At 37.9% G+C, this 18,822-nt stretch overlaps 1 protein-coding gene across 3 annotated transcripts in view; it reads right to left on the reverse strand.

Moving 5' to 3' along the window:
- The window catches only part of ZPBP (zona pellucida binding protein), a 154,312-nt gene that overhangs the window by 124,482 nt on the left and 11,008 nt on the right, over positions 1 to 18,822 (reverse strand). For 2 of the 3 annotated variants that reach the window (XM_033194263.1, XM_033194262.1), the window contains exon 3: positions 17,821 to 17,946. The exons of the other annotated variant lie outside the window; for it this stretch is intronic. In XM_033194263.1, the coding sequence (XP_033050154.1) occupies positions 17,821 to 17,946 (126 nt within the window). The remainder of the gene's footprint in view (positions 1 to 17,820; positions 17,947 to 18,822) is intronic. 3 annotated transcript variants of the gene reach the window in all.

The following is an 18,822-nucleotide window of genomic DNA, read 5'->3' on the forward strand; positions in this document are numbered from 1 at the left end:
CCCTTCTAGTCTTTTTGACAATTAGTAGTGGAACTCCAAGGCCTGTTCCTTATCTTTTAACTTGTAACAGTGCTGTCTGTCCTATAGATCAAAAAGGTAGCTCTGGCTTTAAGACGGTAAAATTTAAAGAATTGCATGTCTTTGTCTTACAATTTCGTTTGGTTGACATACTACTTAGTAGAGCAGCCCTTCCTGAATGTAAGTGTTGGAGCTGTGTTAGCATATTCCACTGAATGTTACAGTCTCGGCATCCGATTTGTGGTTTTCCATACAGATGTTTAGCGTAGCTGCTGCTAAGCCTCTCTTGTGTTAAACCATTGCAGACTGCTTCTGGTTGTTTTAGGATTATGAACATACGCAGCATGGCAGGTATCAAAGTAAAAGGAAATAGGCCTTTTATAGGAGAGAGGGTCTTCTTTGGTTTAAGCTAAAAGCTCTCTTTTTTTTTCTCTGATTTAATAAGTATTTTAAACCAGAATTTATAGGGTAAGAGCTTCATAACATACATATAGCTGATTATTTCCTGGGTCACAGACTGAATAGGCGGTCTGGTTGTATGTGCAGGTTCCTAATTTGGTTCCTGTACATTTATAGTAGGCATGGTACAGTAGAGTTGTAACTATGGTACTCCTTACCCAGGTAGTATCTACATAGTGTGGGCATTCTTCTAGAGATTTCTTCCCTTTTAGTGTAGGCAGAAATGATAAAAACATCAGTGTAGGTAATAGAAATATGTTTACACTACACATGGGCATGGCAAACATTCCTCTGGGCATAGACATTTGCAGCATTTGCATTAATAACATAACAACAGAATAATCAGTATTGACAGAACTATAACTAGGCTTATAAATTATATTTACATTTACTTATCCAGAGATGGTACTCTTAGCTCCAGCTGTGCATAGACTAGTCAGCTTTTGGGATGTGACTAGAGCAGAGCTTGCAGGATCCTCAAGCTTTAGCCATGCATAGACTGACCAGCCTCCAGTGTGGTCAAAGCAGGGCACTTGTCCTTACCAGTGGCTGGGTTTCACCGTACGACTATTCAGGTGGGGCGATCTGGGTCTTATTGGCTAATCCACTGGTCATCGTTGGGAGTCACTACTGCCGCTGGCTTTAGCCATCTATGATTAATCCAAGGTATGACACCTGCAACTTTAACAGCAGTGGGAGTAGACATGATCACAATATGGGGCCTATCTTATATGGGTCCTAGAGTGGTTCGATTCTATTTTTTAACCTAAACAAAGTCCTTAGGTTTGAAAGGGTGTACTGGGTCTGTTAGACTTATAGGTATTTTTTTCATACCTAACCATGCATCTTTTGCATGGCCATACTTAAAGCCTGCATTTGCTTTTATGTTTGCCTTTCTTTTTTTTTTTAGCCTTTAGTGTTCTTGCTTTTTGGTGCCCCTTGCAGTGTATCACTGCCACCTCTTTTGGGGCCCATACAGCATTTAAAAGCTGTAGAATTTCTTCCTTGTACTTTATTTTTTTACTTCTAGCAGTTAAAATCTTTTTTTTCTTTGTAAACGGCCTCATGAACATGCAAAGTAGCAGAAGCATATTCGGAATCTGTGTAAAGATTTACCCTTTGGTCTTCTGCAAGCCAGAGTTCTTGTCAGAGCTATTAGCTCTGCTTTCTTTTTTTTTTTTTTTTATTACTATTATTATACTTTAAGTTCTAGGGTACATGTGCATAACGTGCAGGGTTGTTACATATGTACACTTGTGCCATGTTGGTGTGCTGCACCCATCAACTTGTCAGCACCCATCAACTCGTCATTTACATCAGGTATAACTCCCAGTGCAATCCCTCCCCTCTCCCCCCCCACCATGATAGGCCCCAGTGTGTGATGTTCCCCTTCCCAAGTCCAAGTGGTCTCATTGTTCAGTTCCCACCTATGAGTGAGAACATGCGGTGTTTGGTTTTCTGTTCTTGCAATAATTTGCTCATAATGATGGTTTCCAGCTGCATCCATGTCCCTACAAAGGACATGATTTCATCCTTTTTTAAGGCTGCATAGTATTCCATGGTGTATATGTACCACATTTTCTTAATCCAGTCTATCATCCATGGATATTTGGATTGGTTCCAAGTCTTTGCTATTGTGAATAGTGCCACAATAAACATACGTGTGCATGTGTCTTTATAGCAGCATGATTTATGATCCTTTGGGTATATACCCAGTAATGGGATGGCTGGGTCATATGGTACATCTAGTTCTAGATCCTTGAGGAATCGCCATACTGTTTTCCATAATGGTTGAACTAGTTTACAATCCCACCAACAGTGTAAAAGTGTTCCTATTTCTCCACATCCTCTCCAGCACCTATTGTTTCCTGACTTTTTAATGATTGCCATTCTAACTGGTGTGAGATGGTATCTCATTGTGGTTTTGATTTGCATTTCTCCGATGGCCAGTGATGATGAGCATTTTTTCATGTGTCTGTTGGCTGTATGAATGTCTTCTTTTGAGAAATATCTGTTCATATCCTTTGCCCACTTTTTGATGGGGTTGTTTGTTTTTTTTCTTGTAAATTTGTTTGAGTTCTTTGTAGGTTCTGGATATTAGCCCTTTGTCAGATGAGTAGATTGCAAAAATTTTCTGCCATTCTGTAGGTTGCCTGTTCACTCTGATGGTAGTTTCTTTTGCTGTGCAGAAGCTCTTTAGTTTAATTAGATCCCATTTGTCAATTTTTGCTTTTGCTGCCGTTGCTTTTGGTGTTTTAGACATGAAGTCCTTGCCCATGCCTATGTCCTGAATGGTACTACCTAGGTTTTCTTCTAGGGTTTTTATGGTATTAGGTCTAACATTTAAGTCTCTAATCCATCTTGAATTAATTTTCATATAAGGAGTAAGGAAAGGATCCAGTTTCAGCTTTCTACTTATGGCTAGCCAATTTTCCCAGCACCATTTATTAAATAGGGAATCCTTTCCCCATTTCTTGTTTCTCTCAGGTTTGTCAAAGATCAGATGGCTGTAGATGTGTGGTATTATTTCTGAGGACTCTGTTCTGTTCCATTGGTCTATATCTCTGTTTTGGTACCAGTACCATGCTGTTTTGGTTACTGTAGCCTTGTAGTATAGTTTGAAGTCAGGTAGCGTGATGCCCCAGAGCCAAATCAGAAATGAACTTCCATTCACAATTGCTTCAAAGAGAATAAAATACCTAGGAATCCAACTTACAAGGGATGTAAAAGACCTCTTCAAGGAGAACTATAAACCACTGCTCAGTGAAATAAAAGAGGACACAAACAAATGGAAGAACATACCACGCTCATGGATAGGAAGAATCAATATCGTGAAAATGGCCATACTGCCCAAGGTTATTTATAGATTCAATGCCATCCCCATCAAGCTACCAATGAGTTTCTTCACAGAATTGGAAAAAACTGCTTTAAAGTTCATATGGAACCAAAAAAGAGCCCGCATTGCCAAGACAATCCTAAGTCAATAGCTCTGCTTTCTAAGCAGAAGTTTCTGTAGGCAAAGACTGCACTACTAAGTCCAAAGCCACCACCGTATACCTAGCTCAGCGGACTCCCTTTAGTATGAAACTGCTTCTATCAGTAAAATATTCAATGTCTGGGTCCCCGAGGGGCCGATCTGTCAAATCTCTTCGGCTTGAGAACACTTCATCTACCATGTCCACACAGCAATGAAAGGGGCCTCCTGGCACTGACTCGATGAGGAGCAAGGTCGCTGGGTTTAGGGCATTCACAGTCTCTAAAGTCAGTTTATTAGCTTCCTGCACCAGTAGAGCAGTGGTAGCTAGTGTTTTAAAATAAGGAAGCCATCCGAGTGCCACAGAATCTAATTGCCTGGATAACTATGCCGCTGGGCAATGCCATGATCTTATGGCTTGAGTTAGAGTTAGAACTGGTGTGGTCAGAGCAGGGCAGTTGTCCTTCTAAGGACTTCTAACTTAGTAGTTGTCCTTCTAAGTTCTAACTTAGAGTTAGAAGCTCTACAGCCTCCCTTTCACTTGTGGACATACAAGAAAAGCTTAGTTAGTTAGATCTGGTAGTCCTAAAGCTGGAGCCTGAGTCAAGGTTTCTTTGATTTTTTTTTTTTTTTTAAAGCCTTCTCCTGGTTCGCCTCTTAGAGGAGGGGCTCCTTTTTTTTCTCCTCTTTGTGGCTTTGTATAATGGCTTAGCCATGAACAAGAAATTTGGCATCTAAAGGCGGCAGAACCTTGCTGCCCTTAGGAACTCTCTTATTTGACGCCAGGTGGTTGGAGCAGGAAGTGCACAAACAGTCTGCTTTTGTTCACTACTAAGCCATCTTTCTTCTTGGCTTATATGAAAGCCCAACTACTGGACACTTTTAGAGTAGATCTGAGCTTACTCCTGACACTTTATATCCTGTCTTTCACAGCATGTACAGGGGGTCTTTGGTTTTTCTGGGTGCAGTAGCCCTTGGCCAGTGTTTTTGTTTGTTTGTTTGTTTGTTTTCATACAATGGCCCTGACCATTTTCCTTATTCTTTTGATATGTATCCTTCTAGTGTCCTTTTCTTTTGCACTATGCACATTAATCTCTCTCTGGCCTCGGCCGACTTTCAAACTCCTGTCCAGATTAGCTTTTTTCCATGACTGTGTTCACGCCCACATCCATGCCTCCTTGCAAAGCCAGCTTCTCTTTCCTTAAGGGCTGCTGCTAGTAAATTAGCCTTTTTAAAGCCTCCCATCAGCCTTCTGATCTCGGTTAATTTACACCTTAGTAGCCAATTTAATAAGCTGAGTAGCATTCACACCTATGGAGCTTCTAACTTCCACAGTTTATGCCTGATATCTCCTTGGTCCTGCCTTACAATCGCCATATTCACCATGTGCTGATTTTCAGCAGCCTCAGAGTTACATGGAGTACATTCAGCAGCCTCAGAGTTAAATGGAGTACAACCAAAATGCCTCTCAAAGTCTTTTATAAAACTGGCTGGTGCTTTTATCTGCACCCTGGAGCACCTCTGAGATTTTTATATTAGTTGCCTTTTCTTTTACCATACTTTACCCTCTACAGAAGTGCTTCTCGGCACTTTTGTAGGTGCTGAAGCTGGACTGCATCATCTGGCTCTTAGTGGGGGTCCTCTTGTCCTCTTACGACACATAAGCACAATTTGGGCATGGCCAGACCTGAGATGGCCTGACTTTTTGAGCCCTTCACTTTAATTTCCCTGAGCTCTGATTTCTCCTTCTCACATGAAATCCAGCGCCTGTATTCCTTTTAACTTAACTCCTTAGGAGCAGTTAGCCTTGGTAAAGTCAGGTAGATTGGAATGTAGGGAGGAGGGGTCTCTATTCCCTACTGTGGTTCCTGCAAAACTGGTTTTTCTGCCTTTCCAGAGACTTTATTTTTTGTCTCAGCTTCAGGGGCAGCTGATTTTTACTTTCACTATTGGCTCGGCGGTGCTACAAGCCTCTGTGACTTTCCCTTTAACTCTGTAGCTGCCAGGGCAGCTGATTTCTCTTCGCGTGAGCTGCAAGCATTTTACAATAAACTGCTAGGCAGGGCTGCATTCAGTCATGAGTCAATACAAAGTCTAGGTCTGAATGCCCTGGATGTCCTCCAACCCTAGTCACCACCTTAAAACACAGGACCAATTTCTCTATAGTGCCTCTGGCCAGTCATCCGACACTAAAAGAGGGCTACACTAATTCATAGTATGTCCTTAACTTTTGAACATCCAGTTTTTTTGCATAATCACCTCTAAATCCTTTTTTAAAAGTTCTTTATCATGCACTCCAAAGGGGTTGGTTTTGATGCTTTCCCTCCATTTCCTCCCTTGCAACCTACTTTCACTTTCACTTTCACTCTCAGGTCCACCAGACTGGGTCCTATTACAGGAGTTTCAGACACTGCTTATCCAGGAACATGCCTTCCCATCACAGCCTGCTGCGGTTACAAAGCTGGTCCTATCAGCCTTATGCAACGTCCTACGAAGCTGGTCCTATCAGTCTTATGCAACGTCCTGGGTCTGATTTCCCCCACACTCGCCTTGGAGCACACAGCCCACGCTAAGGGATCTGTGCCTCCCCACGTCACTCTCCACATTGGCCTCTCCTGAGATCATCTCTTTCATGCCATTTCACACACCTCCCTTGCCCCAGGACTCCTAATCAGACAAAACGAGCCTCTCTCATGTCCCGGGTGAGCCTAGTTAGGCTCCCACATTCACACACATACACACACCACTCCTACCCCAGGACTCATCATTGAACGAAATGAGTCTCTCTCATATCCCGGGTAGGTGCACACACACCCACAACTCCCAGATCCTGTCTCCAGATTCAGTGAACCACTTTCACTTTGTTAGTGGGGACACGAGGTTCATCCAAATTGGCAGGCCACTCCTGCCACCCCCAGCCACTCTGGGTTGGATTAGTGGTTGTTACCCGGGAGGTGATCAAACTCCCCTTCATCCCTATGGGACAAGCTTTCCTGCCTTGGGCCCTTACTCCTTACTGCAGTTCCTGAAGTGCTGGTATTGTCCCGCAGCTCCATACCTGGTTCCGTTGCACTGCCACGCATGGCGCTGGGATGCGGGGAGAGCCAGTTTCCATCTGGGTGAAGCTCTCCCGTGGCAAGCCTTGGATGCCAGGTCTCCCCCGGCCCTGGGCCTCTAGTCCCAAAGGCAAAGGAAACAGTAAATCTGTCATCTCCAATCCCAGATGACCCCCCAGAAATGTAGTGGGATTGATAAGGAATCAGAGATACTGATGGGGTTCAAGAGGATATTTATTATGCAGGTGCACCAGCCCAGCTGGATTAACATCCAGAGGACTGAGCCCTGATCAAAGAGTCAAGTTACCTTTTAAGAATTTTGTGGGGTGGGGGAGATCTGTGCAGGGGGAAGCATATTACAGAAGCGAGAAACAAAGTCAGTTATTCAATTAATTGAGACATGCATTACATCATTTTTTACTTTTCAAGGAAAAACATGTTTTATGACTTGAGTTTATCTGTCTAGTGACCCTGAAGCTGCACAGCTAAAAAAACAGCATCTTCACAATGCCTGGGAAATGGGGAGAGATAAGGCTCACTAGCCACAGAAAAACAGGCAGTTAATTCTAAAGGACTCCAGCTCTTTCTTTTTCTCAGGGGGAACAGGGTTTTCTTACATACAACTAAGTTTCTGAATATACAGTTTTTAATTTCTTTTAATTCCTGTTCTAATATCACTAAAAGAGGCACTGAAAAGACTTTTTAAAAATCCAAAAATCACCAATGCCACCCCTCCCCCATTACCACCCCCACACCCCACAGTGGTGGCCTGGTGCAAATAGTGTCTGTGGGTACTGGGGGAGGGAGAGCACAGCAATTGTGAGGTAGTGAGCTCAGAGCTCTCCTGTTAGAGCAGAAAGGAAAAGCAGACCAAACTCACCTGACACCTTCCCATGGAGTGAGCATTTAAACCAGCCCAAACCAGAAGAGAATCATCAATCCCAGCAATATGAACTTGAGTGCCTAAAAATCTTGCCACCAAGGTCTACAGCACTCTGTTTACTCTCCAAGTAAACTTGAAAGGCAATCTAGGCCGTAGGGCTGCAAAACATAGGTGAGTCCTGGTGCTGAAGTAGGCCCAAAGACAGTGAACTGAGGGAGCACACAATGTCTTGAGACACCAGCTGGGGAAGCCAAGGGAGGGCTAGCATCACCCCTCCTCTAACCATAGGCTCCACAGCTTGCAGCCCCAAAGGCACCCCTTCTTTCCACCTGACAAGAGGAGAGGAAAGAGTGGGGAGGATGCTGTCTTGCATTTAAGCTACCAGCCCAGGTATAGTAGGATAGAGCACTGGTCAGAGTTGTTATGTCCCCATTACAGGCCCTAGTTCCAAGAAGACATTTCTAGACATACCCTGGGCCAGAAGGGAACCTGCTGCCTTAAAGAAAAAGACCCAGTCCTAGCAGCATTCATCATCTGCTAACTGAAGAGCCCTTGGGCCCTGAATAACCAGCAGTGATACCCAGGTACAACTTCGAGGGCCTTGGGTAGGCCTCTGAGACTTGCTCACTTCAGGTGAGACTCAGCACATGACCAGCTGTGGTGGCTATGGGGAAAAACTCCTTCTGCTTGAGAAATGCAGAAGGAAAACTAAAGGGTACTTTGTCTTACACCTTAAGTACCAGCATGGACACAGAGGGGGAGAGCAACAAGTGGACTCTCAGGATCCCCAGTGAACAGGACTTGATGTTTGGATGGCATTTCTGAACCTGCCCTGGGGCCAGAGGAGAGTCCACTGACCTGAAGGGTAAGTCCCAGGCCAGGAAGCATGGGCCTTAAGGGAACATTGGTGGTAGCTGGCAATAATTCTACTAGCCTGTGGTGGTGGTAGCTATCAGGTGAGGCTCCTCTCCCTTTGGAAAAGAGTAGTGGGGTAGAATGGGAAGGAGTGTGTCTTTTCCTTTGATTGCCAGCTCAGCTGCAATACAATACAACACCAGGCAGACTTCTAAGGTTTTCTACTCTAGTCCCTGAATCCCAGACAGCACTTCTGAACCCACCCAGGGATTGAGGGACCTTGCAGCACTGAAGGGAAGGACAAAGGCCTGGCTGGCTTTACTTCCTGCTGATTGGAGAGCCCCAGGGCCTTGAGCAAACACAGGCAGGAGCCACGGAGTGGTTACAGCAGGCCTGGCTTCAGGTCTGACCCAGTGTAGTCACTGGGAAAGTCTTTATTTCTATCACAGTGGTGGTAGCCACAGGGGTGCTACTGTCACTCCACCTCCAACTTTAGGTGGCTCAAAAGAGAGACAGAGACTCTGTATGTTTTGGGAGAAAGTAAGGGAAGAAAACAAGAATCTCTGCCTGGTAATCCAGAGAATTTTCCTGGATCTTGTCCAAGACCATCAAGGTAATACCTCTATGAATCTGCAAGAACTAAAGCATTACTGGGCTTGAGGTGCCTCCTAAAACAGATACAACTTAGATCACAACACCCAAGTCCTTTCAAATATCTGAAAAGCCTTTCCAAGAAGAAGGGCTACAAATAAGCGCAGACAGTGAAGACTACAGTGAATACTTAGCTCTTCAATGGCCAGACACCAAAGAACATCTACTAGTATCAACATCATTCAGGAAAACATGACCTCAACAAATAAACTAAACACCAAGGACCAATTCTGGAAAAACAGATATGTGACCTTTCAGAAAGGCAATTTAAAATAGCTATGTTGAAGAAACTCAAAGAAATTCAAGATAGCACAGAGAAGGAATTCAGAATTAGACATATTTAACAAAGAAACTGAAATAAAAAGAACCAAGCAGAAATCCCAGAGCTGAAAAATGCAATGGCATGCTGAAGAATGCATCAGAGTCCTTCAACAGCAGAATGAATCAAGCAGAAGGAAGAATTAGTGAGCTTAAAAACACACTACTTAAAAATACACAAAGGAGACAAAAGAAAAAGGAGTAAAAAACAATGAAGCATTCCTACAAGATCTAGAAAACAGTCTCAAAACAACAAATCTAACAGTTATTGACCTTAATGAGGAGAGAGAGAAAAAGATAAGGGTAGGAAGTTTATTCAAAAGGATAATAACAGAGAATTTTCCAAATCTAGACAAAGTCATAATATCCAAGTACAAGACGGTTATGGAACACCAAGCAGATTTAACCTAATATAGACTACCTCAAGGTATTTAATAATCAAACTCCCTAAGGTAAAGGTTAATGAATAGATCCAAAAAGAAGAAAGACAAAACAAATAACATACAATGGAGTTCCCATACATCTGGCAGCAGACTTTTCAGTGGAAACCTTACAGGCCAGGAGAGAGTGGCATGACATATTTAAAGTGCTAAAGGAAAAATAAAATTTATCGTGAAATAGTGTATCTGGCAAAAATATCCTTCAAACATGAAGGAGAAATAAAGACTTTCCCAGACACACAAAAACTGAGGGATTTCACCAATATCTGAACTTTCATACAAGAAATACTAAAGGGAATACTTCAGTTAGAAAGAAAAGAATATTAATAAGTAATAAATAATCACCAGAAGGTACAAAATACATAATTATTAAGGTAATAATACATAGAAAAACACAGAATATTATAGCACTGTAACTGTGATGTGTAAACTAGTCTTTGATGAACCAATCAAAAACAATAACTACAGCAATATTTCAAGACACAGTCAATACAATAAGATATAAATAGAAAAAACAAAAGTTAAAAAGCCGGAAAATTAAATTCAGGCATAGAGTTTTTATTAGTTTTCTTTTTGTTTATGCAAACAATGTTAAGTTTTTATCATGTAAAAATATTGGATTACAAGATAGCAATTGCAAGCCTCCTGGTAACCTAAAACCAAAAAGTATACAATGGATACACAAAAAAACAAAAAGCAAGAAACTAAATCATATCCCCAGAGAAAATCACCTTCACTACAGGAAGACAGAAAGGAGAGAAAGAGGAAGAGAAAACCAGAAAATAAATAACAAAATGGGAGAAGTAAGTCCTTACTTATAAATAATAACATTAAGTGTAAATTGACTAAATTCTCTAATAAAAAAAATAGACTGAGTAGATGAAAAAACAAGACCCTCTGATCTACTGCCTATAAGAAACACACTTCACCTATAAAGATACACATAGGTTGAAAATAAAGGGATGTAAAAAGATACTTCATGCCAATGGAGAACAAAGAAGAGTGGCAATTGCTACACTTATATCAGACAAAATAGATTCCAAGACAAAAACTATCAGAGAAAAAAATGGTCACTATATAATAATAAAGGGGTCAATTCAGAAAGAGAATATGACAATTGTAAATATGTATACACCCAACATGGGAGCACTCAGATATATAAAGAAAATATAAAGAGAGAGAGAAGCCCCAATACAATAACAGCGGGAGACTTCAATACCCCACTTTCAGCGTTAGACAGAGCTTCCAGACAGCAAGATCAACAAGGAAACATCAGACTTAATCTGTACTACAGAACAAATGCATCTAGTAGACATTTACAGACCATTTCATCCAAGAGCTGCAGAATACACATTATTTTCCTCAGTACAGAGATTCATTCTCAAGGATAGACTATATGTTAGGTAACAAAACAAGTCTTAAAACATTTTTTTAAAAACTGAAATAATATTAAGCATCTTCTCTGACCACAATGGAATAAAACTAGAAATAAATAATAAGAGGAATTTTAGAAACTATACAAATACATAGAAATTAAACAATATGCTCCTGAATGACCAGGGGATCATTAAAGAAATTAAGAATGAAACTGAAAATTTTCATGAAATAAATGTTAATGGAAACACAGCATACCAAAACCTATGAGATACAGCAAAAGCAGTACTAAGATAGAAATTTATAGCTATAAGTGCCTACATTGAAAAAAGGGGAAAAACTTCAAAGAATCTAACATTGCATCTTGCAGAACTAGAAAAGCAAGAGCAAACCAAACCCAAAATTAGTACAAGAAATAATAAAGATCAGAGGAGAAATGAATGAATTTGAAATGATAAAAAATACAAAAGATCAATAAAACAAAAAGTTGGTTTTTTGAAAAGTTAAACAAAATTGAAAAACCTTTAGCCAGACTAAGAGAGAAGATCCAAATAAAGTCAGAAATGAAAAAGGAGACATTATGACTGATACTGCAGAAATTCAAAGGATCATTAGTGTTTACTATGAGCAACCGTATGCCAATAAATTGGAAAATCTAGAAGAAATGCACAAATTCCTAGATACATACAACTTACCAAGATTGAATCAGGAAGAAATCCAAAAGCTGAACAGACCAATAACAAGTAACAAGATTGAAGCCTTAAAACTCTCCCAGTAAAGAAAAGCCCAGGACTCAATGGCTTCGCTGCTGAATTATACTAAACATTTGAAGAAGAAATAAATCCAATCCTACTCCAACAATCCTGAGAAATAGAAGAAGAGGGAATATTTCCAAACTCATTTTATAAGGCCAGTATTACCCTTATACCAAAACCAGATAGAAACACATCATAAAAAGAAAACTACAAGTCAGTATCTCTGAGGAATGTTGATGAAAAAATCCTCAACAAAACACTAGCAAACTGAATTTAACAAAAGGTTAGAAAGATCATTTATCATTACCAAGTAGGACTTATTCCTGGGATGCAAGGATGGTTCCGATATACCGAATCAATCAGCGTGATATATCAACAGAATGAAGAATAAAAACATGAATGATCATGTTTTGATTAAACTTCAAAATTGATGCTGAAAAAGCATTTGATAACATTCAACATCCCTTAATGATAAGAACCCCAAAAAAACTGAGTATAGAAGGCACATACCTCAAAATAATAAAAGCCTTATAAAACAGACCACAGCCAGTATCATACTGAATGGAGAAAACTGAAAGCTTTTCCTCTAAGATCTGGAACACAAGGATGCCCACTCACCACCGTTACTCAACATAGTGCTGGAAGTCCTGGCTAGAGCAATCAGACAAGACAGATATAAAAACATCCAAATTGGAAAGAAAGAAGTCAAGTTATCCTTGTTTGCTGATGATATGATTTTACATTTGGAAAAACCTAAAGACTTCATGAAAAAACTATAACCAATAAACAGGTAAAATTTCAGGATCAGCATACAAAAATCAGTAGCATTTCTATATACCAACAGTGAACGAAGTGAAAAAGAAATAAAAAAGTAATCCCATTTACAACAGTCACACATAAAATTAAACATCTAGGAACTAACTTAACCAAAAAAGTGAAAGATATCTATAATGAAAACTATAAAACACCTGATGAAGGAAACTGAAGAGGACACCAAAAAATGAAAAAAAAAAAAAAATCTGTGTTCATGAATTGAAAGAATCAATATTTTTATAATGTCCAAACTATCCAAAGCAATCTGGAGATTCAATGCAATTCCTATCAAAATACCAATGACATTCTTCACAGAAATAGAAAAAACAACCCTAAAAATTATATAGAACCACAAAAGACCCAGGAATAACCAAAGCTATCCTGAGCAAAAAGAACAAAACTGGAGGAATCACATTATCTGACTTCAAATTATACTACAGAGCTATACTAACCAAAACAACATGGTACTGGCATAAAAACAGACACATAGACCAATGAAATAAAATGGAGAACCCAGAAACAAATCCACACACCTACAGTGAATTCATTTTTGACAAAGGTGCCAAGAACATACACTGGAGAAAAGAGTCTCTTCAGTAAGTGGTTCTGGGAAAATTGGATATCCATATGCAGAAGAATGAAACCAGATCCCTATCTCTTGCCATATACAAAGATCAAATCAAAATAGATTAAAGAGTTAAATCTAATACCTCAAACTCTGAAACTATTATAAGCATTGGGGAAAACCTCCAGGACACTGGTCTGAGAAAAGGCTTCTTGAGCAATACTCCACAAGCACAGGCAACCAAAGAAAATATAGACAAATGGGATTGCATCAAGTTAACAAGGTTTTACATAGCAAAGGATACAATCAATGAAATGAATAGACAATCCACAAAATGGGAGAAAATATATGCAAACTACCCCCTTTGACAAGGGATTAATAACCAGAATATACAAGCAGTTCAAACAACTATAGGAAAAAAACCTAATAATCTGATAAATAAAATGGGCAAAAGATGTTAATAGACATTTCTCAAAAGAAGACATTCAAATGGCAAACAGGCCTATGAAATGGTGCTCAACATCACTAATCATCAGAGAAATGCAAATCAAAACTACAACAGGTGTCATCTCACCAGTTAAAACGGTTTATATCCAAAACACAGGCAATAACAAATGCTGGTGAAGATGTGAACAAAGGGGAATGCTTGTACACTGTTCGTGGAAAGGTAAATTAGTACAACCATTATGGTGAACAGTTTGGAGGTTTCTCAAAAAACTAGAAACAGAGCTAACATATGATCCAGCAATCTTACTTCTTGGTACATACCCACAAGAAAGGAAATTAGTATATTGAAGAGATACCTGCATTCCTGTTTGTTGCAGCACTGCCTACAATAGCTAAGATTTAGAAGCAAACTACGTGTCCATCAGCAGATGAATGGATAAAGAAAATGTGGTACATATACACAATGGAGTACTGTTCAGCCATAAAAAAGAATGAGATCCAGACATCTGCAGCAACATGGATGGAACTGAAGATCATTATGTTAAGTGAAATAAGCAGTCATAGGAAGACAAACATTGCATGTCCTCACTTGTCTGTAGGATCTAAAATTCAAATCAATTGAACTCATGGACATAGAGAGTAGAAGGATGGTTACCAGAGGCTGGGAAGTGTAGTGGGGAGTTTTGGGGGGAAGTGGGGATGATTAATGGGTACCAAAAAAATAGAAAAAATGTATAAGACCTACTATTTGATAGTACAACAGGATGACTATAGTCAATAATAACTTAATTGTATATACCAAAATAAAGAATGTAATTGGAATACTCATAACCTAAGGAATAAGTGCTTTAGGGGATGGATACCCCATTCTCCACGATGTGCTTATTTCACATTGACTGCCTGTATCAAAACATCTTATCCACCCCATACATATATACACCTACTATGTATCCAAAAAGTTTTTTTTTTTAATTTTTAAATATTCTTAAGAAGAATTTTTAAAAGACTTAAGTGTAAGACCTAAAACTATAAAAATACTAAGAGAAAATCTAGGAAACACCACTCTGAACACAGGCACTGGCAAAGATTTCATGAACAAGACTCCAAAAGCAATTGCAAGACAAACAAAAACAGACAAGTGGGACCTAATTAAACTAAGGAGCTCTGCATATTAAAAGAAACTATCAACAAAGTAAACAGACAACCTACAGAATGGGAGAAACTGTTTGCAAACTATGCCTCCCATGAAGTCTAATAACCAGAATCCATGAGGAACTTAACAAAACAAACAAAAATCAAGCAACTCCACTAAAAAATGGGCAAAAGACATGAACAGATACTTCTCAAAAGAAGTCAAACATGTGGACAACAAGCATATGAAAAGATGCTCAACATCACCAGTAAGAGAGAACAAAAAAGAGAGAGAGAGAGAGAGAGAGAGAGAGAGAGAGAGAAGACACAACCAACATCAGGAGTGAATGAGGACACATCACTATAGATTCTGAAAACCAGAAATCTGTTATCTATAAAGAGATAACACAATATACTACCAACTACTTTATGCATATAAATATAACACATTTAAAAATCCAATGTTGGACAAATTCCTTGAAAGATACAATCTACCAAAATTCATAAAATGGTGTGTTCCTATCTCACTGAGATTATATCTATGAACTCTGATAAAAGACTTTAGACATTTGACTTTAGGAAAGTACCTTATTCTCTTAATGCTTTTGTTTTCCCATTTATAAAATGGAGAAAACGGCTGTAATTACTGCAAAAGGTCATTGTTAAAATTAATATGTGTACATTGTTAGAATAATATCTGACACATGGTAATCTTGTGTTTATTATTTTTATAAAATTCACTATACCAAGTAAAGTAAGGCAGAAACTGAAAGACATACATACATGACCTCACTTATATGTGGAATCTAAGAAAGTCACACTAATACTCATACAAAAGTCAGACTCACACTCCACCCTACCACAAAATAGGGTAGAATGGTGGTTACCAGGGACTGGGGGGTTGGGGACATGTTGTTCTTGGTCCAAGGGTATAAAATTTGAGTTATAAGATGAATAAGTTCAGGAGACCTGATGTATAGAATGGTAAATACAGTTAACATTAATGTATTGTATACTTGAAATTTTATAAGAGTAAATCTCAAATGTTCTCACCACACACATACACAAAAATGGCAACTATGTAAAGTAACTGATTGTTAATAGCTTGACGTAGGAAAACTGAACACATGTGTGAGTACTTACAGATGTTTGTGTGAATATTTAGAAAAGTAGGAAAGTCCACACACCAAAAAGAGTTAATTCATCAGAATAGTATTAGGGTCAGAGTGGGAGGTACAGAACTTGTTGCAATAAAGGCAATTCCTTTGTAAATAAACAATACTGAACAGAAACAGAGAAAAAGAGAGACACCAAATCTAAGACTTGCTCCCTATGATTCATAACACATCCAAACAACTTGAGTATTTTCTCCAAAGGAATGTACAAGTGATCACATAATTACATGATTTATTTGGCTCAAATTAAGGGAAACTATCTTTGAGATATTCATAAAATGATAAGTACAGTGTAGTTTAAACTACAGTCCAAAAAGCTTCTCCGTTCTTCAAACTTTAAGAAATTAGACCTCTTCCAGTCCTTTCTGAAATAAAAAGTACAGTGTTCTTAATAAGCTTTACAACTGGTAGACAGTGACCTATGATAAAATACTGTATTGAAAACTATAATATAATCATAAAGTTAAAATACCAGAATTCCCTAAGAACGGTTTTTATAAAGGTAAAAACCAATGTAGTAACAGGATTGTGTCTTTACCTGGAAATAACTACATTTATGAATACCTACTTTTCTATTATAAAAGTGAGTAAAATAAATATTGCTCCTACTTAAAGGATAAATTGAATTTCATTCTATATTTGCAATATAAACTACAAGACCTGGCATGTCACCTTGAAGAAAAAATTTCAAATTTCAATTTCCAAATCAAAGGAGCAACAAATGACAATAGAAAAATTCAATGCTTAAAAGTTTCTATTTTTCAACTTGCGGAGTTTCAATATACACATGTTTCTATTACATTATGTGCTACTATTAGAGAGCAACAAAAATAAAATCTGATTGTATTTCCAGTATTGGGTGCTTTTACACCTGGACCACTTCTGTGATTTATATAAGCTGCAAAACCTATTAGAATTTCTGTTAATGAGTCCTGCTGATCTCATGAACAAACTGCACAATCATTCCTACTTTGCTAGTGTTGTGAGGCAGAGGTTATGTCTGATCTTTCTATCCCCCATAAAACCTAGCACAGCAGCTTCCATCAAGTAGTCACTCACTAAATGAATGATGAATAATTTGTTCTAAGAAAAACACAGACTGACCTAAAGAGGAGATTAACTCTTTAAAATTACCTATTTTAGAATCAACATAAATATCACAGAAACATACAGCTGAGATCTCTTAGCTACATAAATATGAATTAAAACATATTTAAAAATTACTATTTCCTACGCTTCTTTAGCAAGTCTTTGTATAAATATATTGCTCTCTTTCATCCAAGAAAATAAAGTAAGCCTGTAAGGTTTTATCCACAGGCACGATCTCAAAATACCAATAAGATTTTTAAGAAGAAAGGAAAGAAAATATGGTATATAGAGCAATAAAGAAAAACTTTCTCTGAGGGTATACAAAAATGACTGAACAGATCTTCAAAATGAAAACTCATTAATCTATATTTTATGCAAGGCTAGAAACAAAGTCAGCTAAGTTAACTGTCGTTTTTTAAAACTACAGTGTTAAAAATCAGCTTTTATCTAATTAAAAAATTATAATAAAAGTAAAATCTGTATTTCATGATTAAAAAACAAAAAGGTGACTAGAGGAAATATTAATCAAATCAGTCATAAAAATAGTAATTTCTAAGTGAAAAAAGTACCTTTTGGGGATTATAGATGCTTTGAGAACCCTCTAAACAGTTCATTCTTAGAGTAGGTCTCTGTATCAAAATAAAATATGTAAAAATGGGAACACTATCTGCATTGCTAGCTCTAACTCCAAAAGGAAATCACAAAAAAAAAGAATTGAGGAAATAACATAAATATGTATGAGATACAAACATTCTTTGTGTGTTGCACACAACTCAGATACATTTATTTAATTATAAGAATTGAAACAAAATCCTACCTGAAACAATTTTTCCTTTAGGCCCATGCCATTGGAATGATGGGTCTATCAGTTCAGCATTTCGCAGTCGTTGCGTTACACACAACACATGTGGACTCTTTTGATGGAGCATGACATACACTTTCACTGAAAATACAATATTTAAAATGTTCCAATAGCATTTTATGTTCTTTTCTTTCTCTATAATGTATACTTTTGCAGTTTGGATTACATGCAATAACAAGAGTACTATGAATTATTGCTATTACCTGATAAAAACTAAATTTCATTGCATTTTATGTAATTAACATTAAAATATATTATGTATTTGTATGTATATATGTGTATGCATGTATGTGTGTGTACATGTATCCCCAACCTGAGCATAATGTGTTAGTACTTTTCACTCAGAGCTCATGTACACTAACCTGTTTTATTCTCAGAATATTATTTCAGTAACAAAGTATTAATACTGTATCTATACTTTATCTGTTTTGTAAAGACACCAAACATGATTAGAGCTTAAAAATTGTTTAGATTAGCAGAATAATGCATTATTCACAATGATGTAGCATGATGTACTGAATAAAAACGATAAAGTGATTAAAAAGTCAGCAAATTTATGCTTGTATTGATTTTAAATATTAAAGCATTTTGTTCCATTTGCTTTGAAATTTAAATCCTGATAAGTAAGCAAAACTAGTATCCTTTAGGAAATACAAAAGGAACTCGGTAAAGATTCCATTGTTTTAAGTTTACTCATAAGTAAACTTTTAGGAAAGGTTCCAACAACCCTTTAGACACTGCATGGCAACTCTTCGTTGACACACTGTATACAAAGATTTTTGTGATCCAGTAAAATAAAGAGAATCAAAATTCTCTTTGACTTTTAAGAGACTTCCTCTAAAGTTTTACCATAAAGCATGATGTTTATTGAATGTACTTTTAGGTACATACCCTTCCACAGATTAAGAAAGTTCCCCTCTGTTCTTGGTTATTTGTTTTTATCATAAACATAAATCA

Source organism: Trachypithecus francoisi, unplaced genomic scaffold (genome assembly GCF_009764315.1).
Source record: "Trachypithecus francoisi isolate TF-2019V2 unplaced genomic scaffold, Tfra_2.0 Lachesis_group4, whole genome shotgun sequence".
Taxonomy (NCBI): domain Eukaryota; kingdom Metazoa; phylum Chordata; class Mammalia; order Primates; family Cercopithecidae; genus Trachypithecus; species Trachypithecus francoisi.